This window comes from Drosophila virilis, unplaced genomic scaffold, assembly GCF_030788295.1.
Source record: "Drosophila virilis strain 15010-1051.87 unplaced genomic scaffold, Dvir_AGI_RSII-ME tig00001170, whole genome shotgun sequence".
Lineage (NCBI taxonomy): Eukaryota > Metazoa > Arthropoda > Insecta > Diptera > Drosophilidae > Drosophila > Drosophila virilis.
In genome coordinates, this window is record NW_027212828.1 from 2737545 (window position 1) to 2758723 (window position 21179).

The 21179-nt window shown below is 40.1% G+C and overlaps 1 protein-coding gene across 5 annotated transcripts; it reads left to right on the plus strand.

Annotated features, from left to right (window-relative positions):
• The first annotated feature begins 13435 nt into the window (after positions 1 to 13435).
• On the plus strand, positions 13436 to 20816 carry LOC138911493 (uncharacterized). Of its 5 annotated transcripts, none has more exons than XR_011417116.1 (3): positions 13436 to 13642; positions 13730 to 15378; positions 15431 to 20814. XR_011417116.1 is itself a non-coding variant. In XM_070210812.1 (2 exons), exon 2 carries the CDS (start codon positions 16307 to 16309, stop codon positions 16820 to 16822), a length of 516 nt encoding a protein of 171 aa, XP_070066913.1. In that variant the 5' UTR covers positions 13670 to 15378; positions 15431 to 16306; the 3' UTR covers positions 16823 to 20815. The 5 variants fall into 5 exon arrangements, 1 of the variants encoding a protein (XP_070066913.1); XR_011417117.1 differs by lacking the exon at positions 13436 to 13642 and having other exon boundaries at positions 13670 to 14222; positions 14298 to 15378; positions 15431 to 20816; XR_011417115.1 differs by lacking the exon at positions 13436 to 13642 and having other exon boundaries at positions 13670 to 15378; positions 15431 to 20591; positions 20648 to 20815.
• The last annotated feature ends 363 nt before the right edge of the window (positions 20817 to 21179 follow it).

Below are 21179 nucleotides of genomic sequence, written 5' to 3' on the forward strand. Positions count from 1 at the left end.
CATTGCTCGTTGAAAACGTTATATTTCTTAAACTTTTTTCAAGTTTAATTTGGGGAAAACCTGACATCAAGTCAAGGCATGAAAAATAGTTTGCTCTACCTAGTTGATCTAAAATATCATCAATTCTAGGTAGTGGAAACTTATCGGACAATAATTTTTTATAAATTTGACAATAGTCAATCACTAATCGCCATTTCCTTTCTTCTGAACCTGGAGAGGGACAAGTAATAATGGGCTATTATATTCAGATACGGATGCTTCAACAATCCCGTCGGTGATCAATTTTCCAACTTGCTCTGTATTCCGTTCAGCTGACTGTGTGGACTTCTGTAGTTTTTTGTATACCATGGTTCATCATCTTTTAATCTCAGTTTTTGTTTATAAAAATTATTTTTGCTTATTGGTTCTGTTTCCAATCCGAATATATCATTATATTTGGTGCATAAGTTTAAAACCTGTGACTTGAATTGTGGTGGAAAGTTGTTTGAAAGTTGAGATAATACAGACTTTACCCTATCTTCCGTATTAGTTTTGACTACTTTGTAGTTCGAAAGTGATACGTTACGTTGTTTGCAATGACTACCTGATCTTTATTTGTTGCATTAAGTATTTTTATAAAAGCGTTTTCAGTTGTTGCTATGGTACTTGCTATGTAAATACCATGTTTAATTTCTTGATTTGGCTGGCAGAAGTTGAGAGTGATTGACATGTTTTACGTGTGCTCCAAGATTGTTATATATTTTTGCGCCTTAATAATGCTTTTTATTTCATAATTTTGCATTTTTCGGTGCTTTATTTAAAAAGCTTTTATAAATTGTGCAAAGTGTTTTCTGTTGTGCAGCGTAAGTTTGTTTATTATTGCATTTATAAAACGCGGCGTCAGTTCCGTGTTGTTGTTATTGCCTGTTTTTATTCTTTTGCTTTGGTGCTCCCCTGTGCATACACTTGTTTGTGCGTGTGTTCGCTGCATACATTCTGATTGTGCATCACGCTCTCGCGAATTTTTTCTATTGCTTTTCGCTCCAAACAATTTGTTTTTGTGCGAATAATTGTTTTTTGAGTATACACTTTCTGTACCTTGTGCACCGTTTTCGTTTTGCTCTGCGCTCTCGCAATTTGCATACGCATTTAATAATTATGTCGTGCTGTAAGAAACCATGCACGTTCAAGCAGGCTGATGATTCTGCACTGCCGCAAATTGTTAATTGCTGGATGTGTGAGAATATGATGCATGCTAAATGTGCAGGTCTCACTGGGCGTGATTATGACAAGATCGCTGCAATTGCCAAGAAGGGCTGCGGTGGCTTGCGTTGGTCGTGCCCAGAATGCATCGACAAGCAAATTGATTTCTCCAGAATGTATAATTCTGTGAGACATCAATTCCTTAAATTGAATAATGTGGCTAAGTAACTCTCGAGTAATTTTGACTCGAGTTTCGAGTTGCTTGGTAAATATAAATTCGAGTCCCCAACCAATCGCCGGCTGGAGCATCAACCCTTCAATTGCCCTCTACGTCTGTTCAAACACCTACGCCTTTATTGTCCCTTCCAAGCTACTTGAATGTATCTCCGATGTTGTCTTTATCGCCTTCTCCACGCGACTGTTCAATTACCCCTGTTTCTACCCCTGTAGTAGTCTCAGTAGAGCCCGTACCTGATCCCGTCCCAGTTAATCAAACTGCCTCAGCCCCGTCAGCTCCTGGTCGCAAAGGTAAAACAATCATTATGCCTCTTTAACTCCTCCAACTCCTGTATTACCTACAGCCCCATCAGCGCATACTTTAACGGTAGTTGCCCCTCGTAGGCAAGTTTTTGTGTCTCGACTTTCGTCGGACACCACTTCTGAGTCATTGGCAGCCTATATTGTTAGCAAATCTTCTGCTAGCGTGTTAATAACCAAATTTAATTTCTCCACCCCTCGTGAAATGTCATTCAAAATAAATGTTTCACATGATATGTTCCCAATCATTTGTGATCCCAAATTTTGGCCTCCACACATGATTGTTCACGAGTTCAAGACTAAAAAGCGTAACCAGCCTGTCACCCTTCCAGTCCCTTCAGTACAGGGTACCATTTCTGCCCCAAAAAACTAGCTTCATCTTCTGACCAAATCTTAATTCATTATCAGAATGTTAGCGGTCTCATTTCAAAGCTTAAAAATCTTTTTATGGCCAGCACTTCCTTCGATTCGGATATAATAGCATTTTCAGAAACATGGTTAAGCTCAACCATATCTGATTTTGAGGTTTTATCGAATAACTTTTTTTTGTATAGAAATAATCGGCCGACTCGAGGTGGTGGGGAGTTAATTGCCATTAAAGCCACTCTCCAGTCAGAACTTTTTTGTTTTAGAACGCCTACTGACGCTGAGATTCTCTAAGTTAAGGTGTCTTTCCCTCCTTCTTCTGATATTCAAGTTTATATGAAACATATTACTTGTATTAAATTAGTTTCTTCACACGTGCGTGATAATGACCTATTTATGGTGTTGGGTGGTTTTAATTTGCCGAATAGCTCATGGTCATTATTCACTGCTGAAAATTATCTAGTGCCCTCAGCACATCACGATTTTATAGACTGCACGCTTGATCTTTCATTGTTTCAAATCAATCCAATTTCTAATCATTTGAATAGAACACTTGAGCTTGTATTTGTTATCGACTACCTTATTTCTAATGTGTCTAGGATCCCTCCTTTATCTCTTCCTGAGGATGTCAATCATCCTACTTTAGAGATTGCAATGCTCAATTGTAATCCTTTCATTTCGTGCTCATCAGCCAATAAGCCCCGCTGTTGCCTCCGCGAAGGAAATTATTCTTTGCTGAATCAGCTTATTTATGCAACCGATTGGTCTTTCTTATATGATTCGGTTGATATGAATACTGCCATTAATTTTCATTAATCACCCTAAACTCCCTCTTAGATGTGTGTATTCCTAGGTCAATACCTTCCACTACCTTTTCAAAACCACCCTGATTTACAGCCAGATTATCACATCTAAAAAATTTAAAATCTAAATATTTTAAAAAATTTAAAAAACCTGGTTCTTGTACAGACTTGGCTAAATATTCCATAGCCAAATCGAACTTCTTTTTTCTTAATTCTCAATGCTATGAGAAATATCTAACAGTAATTATCTAAATATAACTATTTATAATTATGTCAACTTGAAGCGTAAATCTTCAAGTTTGTCATCTTCTTTTTCTCTTGGGATGGATAAAGCTAGCAATGACACTGATTCTGCTAACCTCTTTGTTTTTTTTCCAATCAACTTACTCTTCAATCTGTCCTAATACTAATTCTTACCCTTTTACTATTTCTTCCGCTAGTTCTATACCTCCTCCCATTATTTCACACTCCTTTCACCTATTAGCTATAAACTCTTTAAAATCTTCTTACTCTCCTGGGCCGGACAATATTCCTAGTTGTCTACTCAAAGAGTGTAGTTCTTCCCTTCTTTATCCATTGCTAAAGCTTTTTAATCTATCTCTTGAAACTGCTGTCTTTTCATCTCTTTGGAAAGAATCTTATATCATTCCTCTTCACAACAAAGGTGGGAGAAATTACAGGGGCATTGCAAAACTAAATTATTTGAAAAATTAATCACTTCGAATTTGCAGAATTTGCAAACAGTTGTTTCCCCTGTTCAATATGGATTCGTAAAGAATCGGTGAACTACGACCAATCTGCTTGAGTTAACTTTCTTGGTAAATGATGCTTTCCTTTCCAAAATGAAAACTGATGTCATTTACACTGACTTCAGTAAGGCGTTTGACTCTGTACACCATGACATTTTACTTTTTAATCTTGACCGAATAGGTTTCCCTCCGTCTCTTTTGCTTTGTATTAATTCTTATTTAAAAGGTAGGACCCAAAGAGTAATACTGAGGCTGACACCTCTAAACAGGTTCACGTTACTTCTGGTGTTCCTCAAGGTAGTCATCTTGGACCTTTACTCTTTACTCTTTTTATAAATGATCTTCCCTCTGTTATATCACATGCCCGTGTCCTCATGTATGCGGACGATGTCAAACTTTTTCTATCATACACTAACCCCCTACATCATTCTCGTCTACAAGACGATTTGAACGCTATGCAACTTTGGTGTTCGGCCAATCAATTGCATCTAAATTGTTTAAAGTGTATGTTTATGACATTTAATCGTACTACTCCTTATCTTGTCAGTTATACAATCGACAATATCCCTTTGCTAAGTTTACTAACAGTTAAGGATCTAGGCGTTATTTTTAATTCTAAACTCTTTCAATCTTCACATAGATACCATCGTAAATGAGCCAAAAGGTGTACTTGGATTCATTAAACAATGGTCTAAAGAGTTTAACGATCCTTTTATAACAAAACTTCTGTGCATCTCTCTTTTTCGCCCTATCTGTGAATACTGCTCTTGCATCTGGTCTCCACAGTACAACAATAGCCAGGATCGTATTGAATCTGTTCAGAAGCAATTTCCGCTTTTTGCCTTACGAGGTTTAAATTGGGACCCTAATCTTCGGTTGCCATCCTACTCCAGCAGACTGGTTCTTCTTAACCTTCCGTCGTTAACCAACCGTAGGACAATTCTCGGTGTTGTCCTTCTACATAAGTTGATTATTGGCGACATAGATTCTCCTTTTCTGCTAGGGCGTCTTCAATTCTCTGTTCCGGCTAGACCAACCAGAAATTATCGCCCCTTATTCCTATCTACGTGCACAACAGACTACGCTCTGCACAATTCTTTTCGCGTGCTATGTAAAAATTATAATAGTTTGCATCACGTTTTCTCTACCGAACTTTCTCTACCACTAATAAAATTGTTGCTTTCAGGATACCTTCGGGAAATCGCTGACCATTCCCAGCTATGAGTAGGGGCATAGCTTGCCGGACAGGCTAAACAATTTTCCCCCACCGAGTCGGTGATTTCCCATTACTTCTCTCTTTGTCCTATCTACTTAACACTCTTTATCTAACTTACATAGGATTATTTTTAATTTTATCTAAGAACACTTTTTTCCTTCTTACAACCTTCTGCTTAGATGTACGCTGTTATAGCGTCACTGACAAAATTAGCTGAGAAAAGGGGCACAGCTGGCCGGACTGGCAAATAAAACACCTCCATCGGTCGGTGATGCTTTTTAGAAAATTGTATTTTTTAACTAGGATTTTAGCATATAATTCTATTAGCTATTGTATAACCTATTGAATAATGAAGAAGACACTCGTTTGTCGACCATTAATAAATAAATAAAATAAAAATAAAAATATACAAAGAATTGAGTTGTTGCCAGAACTGTGTTATAGGAACATAAATTGGAAATTTTAAGTTATTAGGTCTTATTATAAGCCAATCTTCAGATTGCTTGAAGTCTAATTGACAGTTATATTTTTTAATAAAATCGATTCCTATTAAGCCATCACTTATTCCTTTTATGTCTATAATGTGTCTTGAAAGACATCAGACATCTTTAACTATTGAAATGTCTGCACCTGTGTCTACTAAAAAGACAAGTTCTTTTCCTGTAGCCACATGTTTGAATGATACGAGTATGTTCTGACTGAGATTAATAGTGTGAACCCTTGCATCTTCTACTGTTAAGCATTCAAAGGGTTTTGTGAGTTTTCCGATGTATTGTTGACAACTCGGACACTATGTGAGGTATTGCTGTTGTGGCCTCGATTCGAATTGCCGGCCTCTTGAGTTTCCTCAATATTGGCCTCGTCCATTGTTATAATAGGTACTATTGTTTTTGTTACGACTACGTAAGTTACCTCTATAATTTGCTTGTCCGCGGTTTCCGGCGCGCTGTGAATAATTTTTATAATATAGGACAGTGTTCGGCTGTTCAGTTGCTTCTGTGCAACTATTTACAAATTTGGATATGGCATCATTCATTGTATTGAAGGTACCAGCTTGCATGATAAGTTTTACCTTATTAACCGTGCAATTCTTAATCATTGCTTTGACTGCATGCTAAGTGGAATAACTTCTGGCTAACTCTAGGGTTAAACCGTCTGTTATATACACACCTTCTAAAGCTTCTGTCATCTGCTCAATCGCAATTGCGTTTCTGTAGGTTCATCAGTTTTGCTGACAATACTTCTACAGTTTCGCCTTTGACATTGCTTTTTAATCTGGTAATGACTTCAGTTACTGTTGTTTCATTTCCGATTATATTTCTGCCAACACCATTTAGCTTGGTTTTTATTATTGAAACTGCTAATTGTTTCATGTTCGCCTTTTATTGATTCTATTATGTGCAATGCATCAATAAAACTTGTTGTGTTTTCAGCTTTACCATCGAAAACTGGTATAAGCTTTGATGCAGTGGTAATGAAATCAATATTGGATTGTGCCATTGTGATATTATTACCGAATTTATTCTCTATTATGCTTGAACTAAGTAGTATCAGAATCTGTATTATCATCCAGATCTGACATTAAAACTGCTAAAATAGTAACGTTATTTAAATCTTGCTCTTCTATTTTGGTGTTTGTCTCTAACTTTTCTGACTCTAACTCTTACTCTAACTCTTCTAAATATATTGGTTCAATGTTAGCCGGTTCTGTTGATTCCGGTTCATCATAAGTTACAACAGTTAGAGAAGTATTAAGTATGGTCGGGACTGATATATCGATTTCGAATTTTTGCGTAATTGATATTAAATTCGCTCGAAGTCTGATCAAAAATTTGTATACTCTGGACCAATGATTTTTAACAGTATCTTTACAGTATTCTTCTGAATTGGCCTATTTTGGTTAAGTGATTTATATGAGTTACCAAAGTCAATTTTTATTTTATTTAGTTCTGTATATAATTGATTCCATTCCATTATAAGTTTCTCTAATTGTCCTTTTATTTTTATTTGTTTTTAATTTTATTCATTTTATTTCATTTTCTCAATGTTACAAAGTAAATTACGGAATTATTGTTAAAAATTTTTTTTTTTTCAATGTGCTTGTGCTCTTTATTTTTTTTAATTTAAATCTTTTCCAGATCATTTGAATGGCTAATATACCTCTTTTTTAAACATTTGTTGCAACTTGTATAATTTATAAAAACAATTGGCGCACATTATAGCAACAATTATTATCAATAGTATATTTACTAATTGTTACCTGACTCACCTTTATTAATGATATTAGCAGTGGAATCCACTGTCTTTAAGTTTACTAGTCCCATTTTGGGTTTATATATAATAAAATTATAATTATAATTATTATGTAAATTTTCATCAAATTTGCTAATTGAATTATTTTGCATTTATGTTTACCGTTTTCCTACATATTGTTTCGCATAGCTTTACGGGCTATATTTCTTATTGAGTAATATATATTTTTTTAATTGTAATCATTTTAATTGCTGCTCTGGATCCTCGGATGTAATAATGCCTCGGAGGTCTTCCGCGTCAGCTGGTCGTCGTCGGCTTGGCTATGCTGACGCTCCTTCGAAGGCGAAAGTGGCGGATTGCCCCTCGCGCTGTTGCTTTCTCTGCTGCTGATGTCCATGGCCTATGAGCTCAGGCGGGGCCGTTGCCGGTCTTCACACTGGTCGTTAGTCTCATGCACGTAGATTTCCATGTTGCAGCGTATAATGGTCCATGGCAGTCGTTTGGGCAGACGTCTGGCTTTTTGGGCAAGGCTTTGGGGATAGCGGTTTTTCAATTAGTACTTCATTTATAATTTTAATATCCGATCAAGTTTCCCATGTGGGCGGCGTTTTTGTATATAAAAGCCACTTAATGTGTGCTATTCTTTTAGTGATCTTGTTCTTTTGGCCTCCGCGCTTGCCCATTACACGCACTCTACTCACTCAGACTTTTTCCGTTTCCATCCCGGTGCCGTGCCGTGACCGTTGATTTCCTCCTTGTTGTTCTTCACCTGGGTTTCCTCCTTGTAGTTTTTGCAGTTTAGTTCAGGTTACCCCTGCACGGTCGCCATGAAATGTTTCATTTATATTTGATTTTAAAAGCAAGCACGTTGGTGCTGGTTGACTTGGGTTTTCAGAATAATTTTATTCAAAGTGAAATATTGCGCTTAACCTATGGATACCTGTGTATACTTATGCTGTTATTGGTTAACAGCTACAAAGAGAGGGAGAGTGAGTAGCTTGCATATGCCTGTGTTAGTGAGCATATATGTTGCTCATGGTATGCGCTCAGACGGAGCGTGGGAAATGCGGCGTAAGAATAAACGGTCAGCTAGAGAGGCTAGTGAACTGCGCTGCGTAATATGAGCCAGAGCCAATATATAAAGTGGCTCTGGCCTTTTTTAATGTATTATTGTTATTGTATTCGACAGAGTGTCGCATACTTTATATTTGTATATAGGGTGTTCTTTTAAGGCATATACACACTACAGAACTTCTCTCTGTCGGTCAGATGAAACAATGACCGAATTTTCCAATTCTGCCATCAATTTTTGTTGGCTGGATTGTCTCACGGCGTTTCACGGCGACAAGTCGTGGAAAAACTCTTGCCGTCAATATAAGTTGCCAAAAAGAGTCTTATAACTCGATAGACAAGACTATGCAGAAATTAAAGTTTGTACGGTGCTTGAAGTGAAAAAAGCATTCGAACAAATAGTTGAAGTCCTCCAAAGATTTCAATTCAAAGAAGGCATAGAGAGAGTTAGAAAGCGCATGCGTATGAATTAAGCGTAAAGTGATTTGTTCGAATATAAACCGACTTGCAATCGTTTCTCTTTCGTATGACGCAAAATTTCCGCTACTTCTCAATTAAAGCTCATAGTTTGCTAGTAGCTTTATTAGATATCTGCATTTGTATGCTGCATTGCTATGCTGTCCAAAAAGCACTCGTGAAAATTTATCGCGCGCCCCGGCCGTTTTCTATCTGTGGCGTCGATTTTTATAACCCAGCACGAATTGATGAATGCGTGGAATGCCTTCGTATAAGTTGTACATAGCGTTATATATTTGCATCTCCTCCAAGGCCTTTTAATAGAACTATTAGCTGATTTATTTACTATACATTTTTAGTGGCTATTTAAAGGCTCGTCAGCCGTCGAAGAGTCCCATAGACCGCCCATAAATACGACGACCTTCGTTGGAGCAAGTGGCCAGTTTCGGGAGTAACGGGCTCGAATCGAGGATGAGGCTGATGCAATTTGCGAGCTGGCATAAAAATGCGGATGCGCATTTGCGTTTAACCACCAATAGTTCCGTATTTTGGGGGGTATGTGGGAAGCAAGCTTGAAGTCTCTAAAACATCTACTTCTACGGAAGATAGGCAGCCTGCTGCTAACAGCCGAAGAGCTACGGACGACTCAAGTCCTAGTGAAAGCCACCCCTAATTCCAGGCACTTGCAAGCGCTAGGCGACCACCCAGTGGAACCATCGCCTGCTAAACTTCGTCGCTGAAAAACTGGTGGCCGTCGACGAGGACAATCTGCAGTCCCAACAGTGGCTGATCGGCAGAGGATGGCGTCGTTAGGGTGAAAGAGGCGGCAATATGAAATTCCAATCCACAAGTTGGCACGGCCGTTCAATGAAAAGATTTCCTGTGTATTTATTTCCAGTTGCCAACTAATTCGAAGTTTATTTAACATCTCTTAAAAATCATATTCTCTTTTTTAAGGAGTATGCTGCGGACCAGTATCGCGTTGCAAGCAATGTATTGCTAAACCACATAAGCAATGCTTCTTTTATTAAAGCGTTCTCGCTGATTTGCAGCTGTTTTTAAACCATTCCGGCTCCGGCTGGTTCCGGCTCTATGACGTCAGCTGGTGTGGGATATAAAATGTATTACTTTGCTACCTACTCTATTACATAATATAAATGGAAAGGATTGAAAAAATTACAGAAGAAAGACTAGTTTGCAAAAAGGGTCAGTGGCTGATGAAGTTGTTGCAGCCCTGCGCTGATGTTAATGCGACAGCGAGGCCGCTTGACGGTGATTACTAAAACAACGTAGGTTACACTACCTCAATACTCCGCAACGCATGGATAACAAATTATCACATGCTAAATTCCACTTCAACTTATTTATTATGACACAAAACTTAACTTTCCCTAACATAGTTCACCTTAAGCTCAAGTCACACGAAAAGGGTCGGGTGTAAGGTTGACTAAAACATAAAGCATACTTGAAAAGAATTTAAAATGCATGCTTAAAAAATGGAATAATGGTTTCATGTTGCGAATTGCTTATGAAAAGTAAATTTTGTATAATTAAAACTGTGCAAAAAATATTGTGCAAAAATTAAAGTGGCAAATGTATTAAAAAAAATCTAAATTTTAGGAGTCTATCGATTTTTTATTTTTTATATTCGTAATTGCTTTTTAGCTTAAAGTCTTTAAAAAAATTGTTTTTCTCTTTCTTTTCCACTTATTTGTTAATCTTGAAAAGGGTTGATCACTCTAGTTGTATACCCTGAACCCAATAAAAATGGCAAAAAGGGAATAATGTATTTGTGCAAATGTATGTAACAGGCAGAAGAAAGCATCTTCGACCCCATAAGTTATATTCATTCCTGATCAGCATCAATAGCCGATCTATCCATGTCCGCCTGTCTGTCCGTCCGTCCGTCTGTCAAAACCTATTAGAGCTAGAGAGCTAGAGAAAATTAGCTGTAGGTCCTCCAAGTGCCCGTGCAGATCGAATTTTTCTCCGACATTCGATAATTTGATCCATTTGCAGGTAATCGATTAACATCGATATCGTAATCCTACTAGTGCTTTCGCGGATCGAGTTTGCTTCCGATAATCGCCAACTTACTCCGTTCCCAAGCAATCGATAACATCTATATCAACATTCTGTTTTTTAAGAAAATTGTATAAATATTAAGATCTAGAGCCACCAAACTTGATACGTTGCATTTAGAATATTATATATATCAAGTATCTTTCATTTTATATCTATCGATACCCTTTCCGCAAACACCGCAGAGCTATAAATCAAGTTAATAACCCAACTTATATTCCCAACCTATTTACAATTTTAATGCAATTGACTTTTTGAGAATATAAAAATATTCTATGGTAAAATAAGATATACTGTTAAAAATTTCATTAAGTTCGGTTAAGAGAAAACCAAGGCAAGAATATCAAGAATTTGTGTATACATGTAGTAGACACACAATAATACTAAATTATTGGTGGGGCTGTTGAGAAGAGGCATAGCAAGCATTGCGGTCTATCGCCACTTCGAGCCCTACATGGGAAACATTTTTTTTTTGTTTGCTGGTTTGCCTGTTGAGTAGAGTCGTCAGCAAGTATGACGGTCAGTTGCGATTTCGAACCCTGTCAAGGGACCTTCTTTATTAATTTTAATTATCTATATTACGTCAAACAAGCGCGTTGCGCGAACTGCATTTGGTGTTGGAATAATAGGGTTCAAGGTAATCCCTTGTCGGGAGCTCCCGACTAGAACCTTTTACTTGTTTTTATTTTATTTTATTTATTTATTTATTAATAATTGACAAAACGAGTGTGTTCCTTATTATTCAATAGATCATACATATATTGGAGTTGAGCTGTCGTATCTACTAACATTTTCAATATCAGCTTATAATTTTGGAATGCAGCGAGTTTCTGTGTGTTGCTTCGTTCTCATGTGCATTCAAATCAGATCCATTTGGCAACCTTCCCACGCTCAATAAATACCGCTATTTATCCAACTCGATAATTTTTAAACAACACTTTCAAAATGCAGTCCTATGCAACACCATATACAATCGACACCCAAAGTAATTTTCGATAAGGCGCTTAATTCAAGCAAACCATCAGCTCCCCGACACCGCTTTTCTGACACATTTCACATGCCAAAACTTTTCTTTATAATCTATATAAACAAACTTTAATCTCAATCAGTAATCTTTTTTTTACATAACTAATTTCTTACAGTATACCCGCTTAACATAACAGGTTATTGATCATAATCTTTAAAGATATTCGTTTTCATTATCTTCATTACATTTTTATCATTTAATTACATTACATCACATCAATTATATGGTGTTCCACAACATATTTTCTTATGAATTTTTTATTTCACTGAATCCACAACATCAACAAATACTAGAGGTTCAGGGCCAGTTACCGCTACGTACCAATCAATCACTATCTTCTGTTTCAATTGCTCCACTACCGTTTGTTTGTTTGAACGGCTTTTCAAACGTCTGCTTCAAATATTTCTCTATCGTCTATTTCAACGGTTTCTCTACCGTCTGTTTCAACGGTTTTACATAGCAGGTTCTCCTCGATTTCTAGCTAGTATGGTACCTGCCCATCCGGCATACTTCTTAAGATCTCAAGCGGATATTTGTGTTGTGTTTTACTCTTCATGCATTTTAGCATATACCTATCATTATCTCATACCTTTATTATTTGAAAAGAATCTCGAAACTTAGGATCATATTTTGTTTGGTGTCTTTCACTGCTGTTTAAAAGAACAAAATCACTAACCTTGGCTTGTTTCTGTCAAACGTAGACTTGTCATGTTTGCTCGCAATTTCAATATTTTTTGAAGCTAATGTTCTGATTTCGGCCAGATTAACCTTATTTTCAGATTAAACCTAAGTTGTAGTCGAGTAACATTTTCCATTAAAAGTTCCGAAAGATTGGCTTTGGTGACTCTATTTACTGTACAATTAATGGCTAGCTGGGCCTCTCCAATGCATCTTGCGAAGAACGCGTGCTCTCTTCAGCTGCAACTGAACTTCTTTCCTGATCAGCTATCGAGAATTCTAATGCCATAATACAACTTTCCGCACTTAGGGTATAAGTATGTAAAGATAAACGCACTTGCTAAATGCGTCAATCAGTAAAATGACATATTCTTTTCGATCATTATTACCAATAAGCCTGCCTGAAGTGTCTATGTGCACTGTGTGCCATGGAATGCTTACTTTTGGAATGGGGTGTAACTCAATATGTGGTTTTCCTGACTTCGATTTTAAAACTCTGTAAGTTATGCAGTTTTCCACAAACTTTCGGATGTTTTCCATGCCCTCAAACCCGAAATGGTCATATACTTTATCGAGAGTCTTTTCTCATTCTAGATGCATAATGGCTTCGTGCACTTGGTTTATAACCGACCATCTAAAATATCTCAGCAATATCTTCATATCTTTGTTGCTCTGCCCAAATCTCATTTTCTGAAAGCTCAGCTTACTCAAGTCGCTTTCCGACAATCTTTGACTTTCCGGTGAACTTATTGTGAGGTAGAGGATTTCTAAGCAAAAAAACGACGTGAGCCATCCGCTTGCCTTAACGATATTGTATATAAAATTCAAAGGTTTGAAGATATTCCCACCAGCGGTGAACCCTTGGCACCAACTCTATTTTTGTTCAGGATGACTTAACAAATTACAGACAGTAAAGTTTATAATCTTTCTGCCTTGTAAATAATGCCTAAGATACTTAACTGTATTAACCACGGCAAGAGTTGTAAGTTCATTTGACGTGTATTTGGTATCAGTTGGGAATATCGTCTTGCTAAAATATTTAATCACGTGTGCTTTATTTTCGATCCTGTATAGCTCTATATGCAAAAGCACTTGCATCCCTATGTAGCACAATTGGGTACAGAGGATCGAAAGAAACCAATACTGGTTTGTTGGTATGTGAATTATTTTTTTACGAATCTCTTCATGTTCGTCTTTCCACTCAAAATTACTTTTCTCTGACGTAAGTAAATATAGAGTTTTTCATCACTTGTGAAAAACAAAAAAAAAATTGACAGAAATACGATGCTAATTCTCTTAATTGGCGCAGCGTTGTAACCGATTAGGGAGGAGGCAATGCACTCAAGGACTCAGTTTTCGTGTGAACTGCCTGCAACTCGTATCCCAAGCACTGGACAGAACTTTTGAGAAAGAAGCACTTTTCTACATTTAATGAGAATCCAGTCTAGCTGAAGCTACAATCATACTGTCATCCATCTAGACAATAGGGAACAGCTCCTAATGCTTTCAATATTCCTCGTTGGAAAACTGATGGCGCATTTTTAAGTCCGAAGGCATTGAAAGAATCTCGTATTGCCCGTCCGGGGTAACAAACGTGGTATATTCAATAGACTCTGAATGCATGTCTAAACAGGTATAGAATTTCGCTCCTCGAAATCTGGTTATCTGGTCAGCTATTAATCGTAAATGGAATTTATTTGCAACTGTATTTGAATTCAACTCGCTATAATCTACACAGAGCCTCGCAGATCCATTCTTTTTCTTGACCAGCAACGCAGGACTGGCAAACGGAGAACAACTGGGTCTGATTACCTTGCACTTTAACATCTCTTGTATTTAACCTCGAATTTGTTCTCTTTCATTTACGCTGTCTATAGGGTCTTCCCTGTACAGTTTTCTTATCATCAACCAGCCAAATACTAATTTCACCTGTACTGACACGGATCTGAGAGTTCTTATTATAAACGAATTTGTCTTTGTATTCGCCATATACATCGGTTATCAAATGAATTGTTTGACGATGTAGTACATACGTTTACTGTTTTAGCTTTTACTATCTCTATTCATTCACCGGATACTAAAGCTGAGTATCCTTGAGCTAAAACTTCACGACCTAACACAATATTATTACATTTAAACTATTTCCATCAATCATTACATCACAATCAATTGCATTTGCATTACTAATACCTTTTAGTATTACAATATTAACTGATCTTTTACCACTTAATTTACTTGCAAAACTTTTGGCTGTGTATGCGATTCTCAGCACATGACGATCAAAGTTGGCCAAATGTCTCTAAACTATTGATACAGCAATTGTGTGAGTGGTCATGTCTCGCAATGTTGTTACGAGTGACGTCACTAAACGGCTTGCGTATATCGAGAGACCTTCACTGGGCGGTTATTAAGCAAATGGTAAAATGCTGCTCCGGCCATGTTATGCCCGCGTAACAAATTTGGGACAACCACTGAGAAGCACTCCGTTCAAGATATTTACTTAGTGCCAAAATTAAAGAGCTGCCTTGGAATGGTTGTTCATTTAAAACGATAAAAGCTGATGCACACCAATACTTAGCGTCTGCTCCAAGCATGTCTGATATTCTAAGAGTGGAGATGAGCAGTCGTAGCTATTAACATTTTTCAAATTAGCTTATTAATTTCGATTGCATCGCGTTTCTGAGTGTTGCTTCGTTCTCATGTGCTTTCACTGCCTAAATGTAGACTGTTACGGGGCGAAGTGAAAATAGCTGTTGACTAAGTCCTACTGGGTCTCGCATTTTTTCTGTAAGCAGCCCTCGCTGCTTACACTGGAAGCGCACCGTTAGAATTGGTTTTTACATGATAAGTCGATCGCACGCAGCTGCACAAGCTGCATTTTTGTCGAGGTTCATTTTCGTTTTGCGCTTGCAGCTGAGCAGAAGTGAAAGAGAACAGAAGCGCGTGCGGAGCACAAATGTAAGTCTCATAATCATGTAAAATATAGGTTGTTAATGAAAGAATAATAAAGATTTCAGCATTCGAATTATATTATATCGTACCGCCTCGTACGAACCGAACTGAATCGAGTTGTTTCTTTCGGCGCTAGAAGTCCCTGCCGAATACGCGCCCCGGCACGAGTCTCGGTGCCAAATTAATGAAATATTCTCTGCAGCAGAGAGTGTCCGAGGGATTCTCTGCTACGGCGGAGATTTCTGTGAAGCAAGCGACTTGCAAAGTTCCAACCTTAGCTGCCTATAGAGAGACACGTGGTACAAGAGCTAGACTCACACTTAGCAGCCATAACCTCAAAGCGGATTTCATAGAATTGGTGTGGCGAGATGGCTGACGGTGATGAACAAGATGCAAGTGCGAGAAGGACGACAAGTAGTATTCAACCCGGTGAAACTGCAACGCTTGTGACGGCATGGTCAACGGGACAGGCTAACGGATCGCCTGTTCCTGCTGGAGTACAAGATAAAGTCGCCGGTGAAGAAAAAGGTTATAGCGGCTGTCCGTCTACGTCGTCCGCTGCTACTGGTCCAAGGGAAAGTTCAACACCAATGCAGCAAAGAACTGAGAAAGTGGGAGCTCTTTTCGACCCTTTAGGATACCAGAACGTGATCTACAAGCAGAAACAGGTTGCGGCTAATTGGAGTGTACACCCCAGTTTGCCATAACAAGCAAATACGACGGTGTTTAACCAGGCTATGGAGCACAGTACTGCCGCGTACATGGGCCACACAGATCTGGGAGCGCTCAATAGATCCATTGAGCACGTGCCACGGCAGCAATTTGACAATGTGCATTGTAATAATGCGACGCCGTGGAATGGATCGCTGACACTTGCGCAAATCAGCGCGCGACATGTCATCAGCAAAGGAATGGTTGATCTTTATCAGCAATTATGAGCAATCCACAGAGATGTGGATTCAGCAACGAGGAAAATCTCATCAGGCTTCAGAAGTGCCTCAGAGGGCAAGCCCTGGATGCGGTGCGTGGAAAACTTATGATCCCAGCTACAGTGCCGTATGCTATAGGCACATTGCGAATGTTGTATGGGCGCTCTGAAATAGTACATGCTGCTCTGCAGCATGTGCTCCGAGAGGAACCAGCAATAAAGTCGGACAACTTGAACACCGTTATCCGACTGGCCCTAGCTGTCCAAAACTACTGCGCAACGATAGCGGCCATTGGTATGCACGAATATCTTTACGAGCCCGCGCTGCTGAACGAGCTTTTTGCGAAGATGCCCAGCAATATGAAATTGGATTGGGGCCGGCATCGAATGTCGAATGAAGGTAGCAGTTTGGCCACCTTAATAACTGGCTGTTCAATGTGGCAATGTGCGCCACTATGCTCACGCCCTACGAGACACCACTGGCTGATAGCGAAAAGAAGAGCTCCACGAAAACCACTATAGAGAGAATTTTTGTGCACAACACGGTAGATAGCCCTGAGGGTTCTCAGCAACAACGTTCACAACAGGAACAGGAGAGGGTTTCATGTGCGAAGTACGCCGGTAACCACCGTCTATCAGATTGCGACGACTTCAGATCAATGGGTACAAATCAGCGCTGGGAACTTGTTAAGGAAATGAGGCTCTGTTTTTGATGCTTTTTACGTCATCGTGCACAACAGTGTAAATCAAAGAAGAAGTGTCATGTAGATGGTTGGGTGACAACGCACCATGTGCTTCTGCATACGCCTACCATGAGTGGTAGTAAAGTCGAGCACACGGGTCAAGGTAGCAACCACCGGATTAAGGCAAGTGAGTCTGCCGTTATGTTTCACGGCAGCTCCGCGAGTAAGACACTGTTTCGATATGTTCCAATCACGCTCTATAGTAAATCAAAGAACGTGCGCGCATATGCATTAGTGGATGAAGGAGCTGAGTGTACGTTAATAGAAAGAGCGCTTGCAGACGAGCTGGAATTAGATGGCCCTGCGACCCAGCTGTGTCTTAAATGGACAGGGGACATAACCAAAAATGAACCTGAGTCGATGTCCGTGGCTGTGAGAATTTCAGCTCCTGAACATAACGCAATACAGTATGCCTTAAAAAACGTGCGAGCAATCGCGAACTTGGACTTACCAGAGCAAAGTATCGGGCCACAGTTGCTCAAGTCTCGGAAGTACTTATCTACGCTTCCTATTCTGCCGAATAACAACGTCAAGGCTCAGCTTATCATTGGTTTAGACAGTATCAAAATAACTGTATCCTTGGAGATACGAGAAGGTGAAAACGACGACGTCATAGCAGTGCGAAGCAGAGTAGGATGGGCCATATATGGCCGCCCCATTGTGGGAGACAGCACCACGCCTCGGCTGCTACATATTTGCCAGTGCAGTGCGGCGCGTGGGATGGATGAAGCTCTGAACAACTATTTTTCAATTGAGTCACTAGGTGTGAGCGTTTCCTGACATCCGCTGAGATCCAAAGAGGACGAACGCTCGATGCAGATTATGGAGGCAACAATAACCTATCTAGAAGACGAAAAGCGCTGGCAGACCGGCCTGTTATAGAGGTTCGATCGCATGCACCTGCCAAACTGTTATCAGATGGCTGTTAAGCGCCTGAAATGTTTAGAGGCAAAGATGTCAAAAGACCCACCACTGAAAGAGTTCATGATGAACACGATGCATGATTACAAGCAGAAGGGATATATCCACCGGTTGAAGGATAGTGAGTTAGTAGCTAACACTACATATTGGTTTCTTCCTATCTTTACAGTCACCAATCCGAACAAGAAAAAGACGCGCCTGGTTTGGGATGCGGCTGCCAAAGTTAGTGGCATGTCGCTGAACGATTGTTTGTTGAAAGGTCCAGATGCACTAGCATCTTTGATGGGGGTTCTAATACGCTTCTGAGAGCGTCCTTTCATCAAGTTAAGGTGCGCCAAGAAGACCAACCGGCACAGAAGCTTCTCTGGCGTGATGGAGACTCGTCACGCTTCCCCTTTAATAAATAAAATAAATAAATAAAAAAAAGACGAAGCCGATTGGCAACACTGGCTTGATCTAGTTTCAAATTTGAATGCCGTCCGCATTCCACGGTGCATGAAGTGGGTGAGCCGAACCCAGGCTGTGCAGATGCATACATTCGCTGACGCCAGTATGAATGCTTACGCCGCAGTTGTATTTTTGCGGGCTGAACTTGATGGCCAAGTACATTGCAGTTTGGTCGCTTCGAAAACGAGAGTAGCACCCCTAAAGCCCGTGTCCATACCTCGAATGGAACTGATGGCCGCGGTCTAAGGTCTGAGACTGGCCAAATGTATCCAAAAGGAAATGTCGGTACGTATACATAGACGAACATTCTGGACAGATTCAAAGGATGTGCTCTACTGGATCCGTTCCGATGCTCGAAAGTTCCAGCAATTCGTAGCGCTTCGGATAGGAGAGATTTTAGAAGAATCAGATGTGGACAGCTGGCGATGGGTACCATCGGCTCAAAACGTGGCAGACGATGGTACGAAATTTACTAAAACGCCTGAAATTCATGGCTCAACCAGGTGGTTCAATGGACCATCATTTTTGTATCTAGAAGAATCGCAGTGGCCACAATCGGAAATAGGCCCTGCATTAAACATGTTGTACCATGCTGAAGAACAACCCAATCACACGTCGTCCTGGAGATGTATTCTGCCGGATCTGCAGCGTTTCAGCAAGCTAGAAAAATTGAGAGCCGTACAGCTATGCGTACTGGACTTCCTACGGAATATTACTAAGAAGGTCAGATTGGACGGAGGACTGGATCTGCAGAAGACGTTGCTCCTTAAAAGAAGCAATGAAATGGATGTGAGTTTTATTCGGATTTGTCAAGAAGAGGAGTTTTATAGTGAGATCACCTGCTTAAGGTCGGGGCGCCGCTTAACCGATCGCAAAAGCTTGCTGTTTAAGTGCTCCCCTTATGTGGATGACTCGGGCATTCTACGTATTAAAGGACGGATAGACAATATAGAAGAAGTCGAAGTCTGCGTAAAACGCCCGATAATTCTGCCAAGACGACATAAATTGACGTATCTGCTGGTTGAGTTATATCACCACCGTTCACATATACTGGAGTGGATTACTTCGGCCCCTACGACATTGTCGTTGGACGGCGTCGCGAGAAGTGCTGGGGCGTGCTATTTACATGCCTCACGGTGCGCGCCGTTCACATAGATATAGCTACGTCGCTCTCAACTGACTCATACTTATGCGTACTGAAGTCGTTCGTGGCCAGACGCGGCTGCCCCCGCCGCAAGCTGTCGGACAATGGCACAAATTTCAGAGGCGCTAGCAGAGTATTAAAAGATGAAATTGAACGTATATCGCCGGCTCTGATCAAGCGACAGTACCCAGAACTCGAGTTTACCTTTATCCCGCCAGGATCACCCCACATGGGAGGATCGTGGGACCGAATGGTGCGCTCTACAAAGTCAATACTGTCGGAAATTCTGCCGCCCTCTGGGTTACGAGAGGAGGTGCTACGAGCAGCATTGGCTGACGTAGAAAGCGTGCTCAACTCAAGGCCACTCACTTATGTTCCCTTGGAGACATCTGAGTCCGAAGCCCTGACTCCAAATCATTTTCTTATAGGTCATTCAAGCGGATTGCGTGAGAGAGGATAACGGGAGCAAGGCGGAGCTAGCTTGGCACGAGGCTTCCGAGTGGCCAGTCAATTGGCTGACCAATTTTAGAAGAGATGGCTGCGCGAGTATCTGCCTACACTCACCAAACGTACTAAGTGGTTTCAACCGCCACTCGAACCAATATCAGTCGACGACATCGTTATAATAGTGGACGACGGTGCCAAGCGAAACTGTTGTACAAGAGGAGTGGTCGTAGACGTGCACCGTTCAAAGGGTGAAGTGCCGAAGTACCGTGGTGCGAACCGCCGATGGAAAGCTAGCTATGCTTGACTTTAAAGTTGGTAACACACTGCACGGACGTTCGTGAATTACGGGGTGGGGAATGTTACGGGGCGAAGTGAAAATAGCTGTTGACTAAGTCCTACTGGGTCTCGCATTTTTTCTGTAAGCAGCCCACGCTGCTTAGACTGGAAGCGCACCGTTAGAATTATTTTTTACATGATAAGTCGATCGCACGCAGCTGCACAATATGCATTTTTGTCGAGGTTCATTTTCGTTTTGCGCTTGCAGCTGAGCAGAAGTGAAAGAGAACAGAAGCGCGTGCGGAGCACAAATGTAAGTCTCATAATCATGTAAAATATAGGTTGTTAAATAATGAAAGAATAATAAAGATTTCAGCATTCGAATTATATTATATCGTACCGCCTCGTACGAATCGAATTGAATCGAGTTGTTTCTTTCGACGCTAGAAGTCCCTGCCGAATACGCACCCCGGCACGAGTCTCGGTGCCAACACAGACCCATGCAAGACCATCTACAATCAACACTCAAAGTAAATATCGATAAGGCTCCTAATTAAACCATACATTCCCCAACAAATACATAATGCAAATTAAATGCTAAGAGCCTTATAAGGGAACACCAATTACTAATAGCATCACCGAACGATGGAGTTGTTTTACTTGCCAGTCCGGCCAGCTGTGCCCCTTTTTATACTCTGAACCCATTAAAAATGGGTAAAAGGGTATATTGTATTTATGCAAAATATAAATGTATGTAACAGGCAGAAGCAAGCATCTCCGACCCCATAAAGTATATATTTTTGACCACCACCAATAGCTGAGTTGAACTAGCTATGTCCGTCTGTCTGTCTGTTCGCCTGTCCGTCCGTCCGATTCATTAAATTTGTATCATTTAATTACA

What these genes read in the sequence shown, in the direction of transcription:
- LOC138911493 (XM_070210812.1), top strand. Translation starts at nt 16,307, where the DNA reads ATGAGCAATCCACAGAGATGTGGATTCAGCAACGAGGAAAATCTCATC.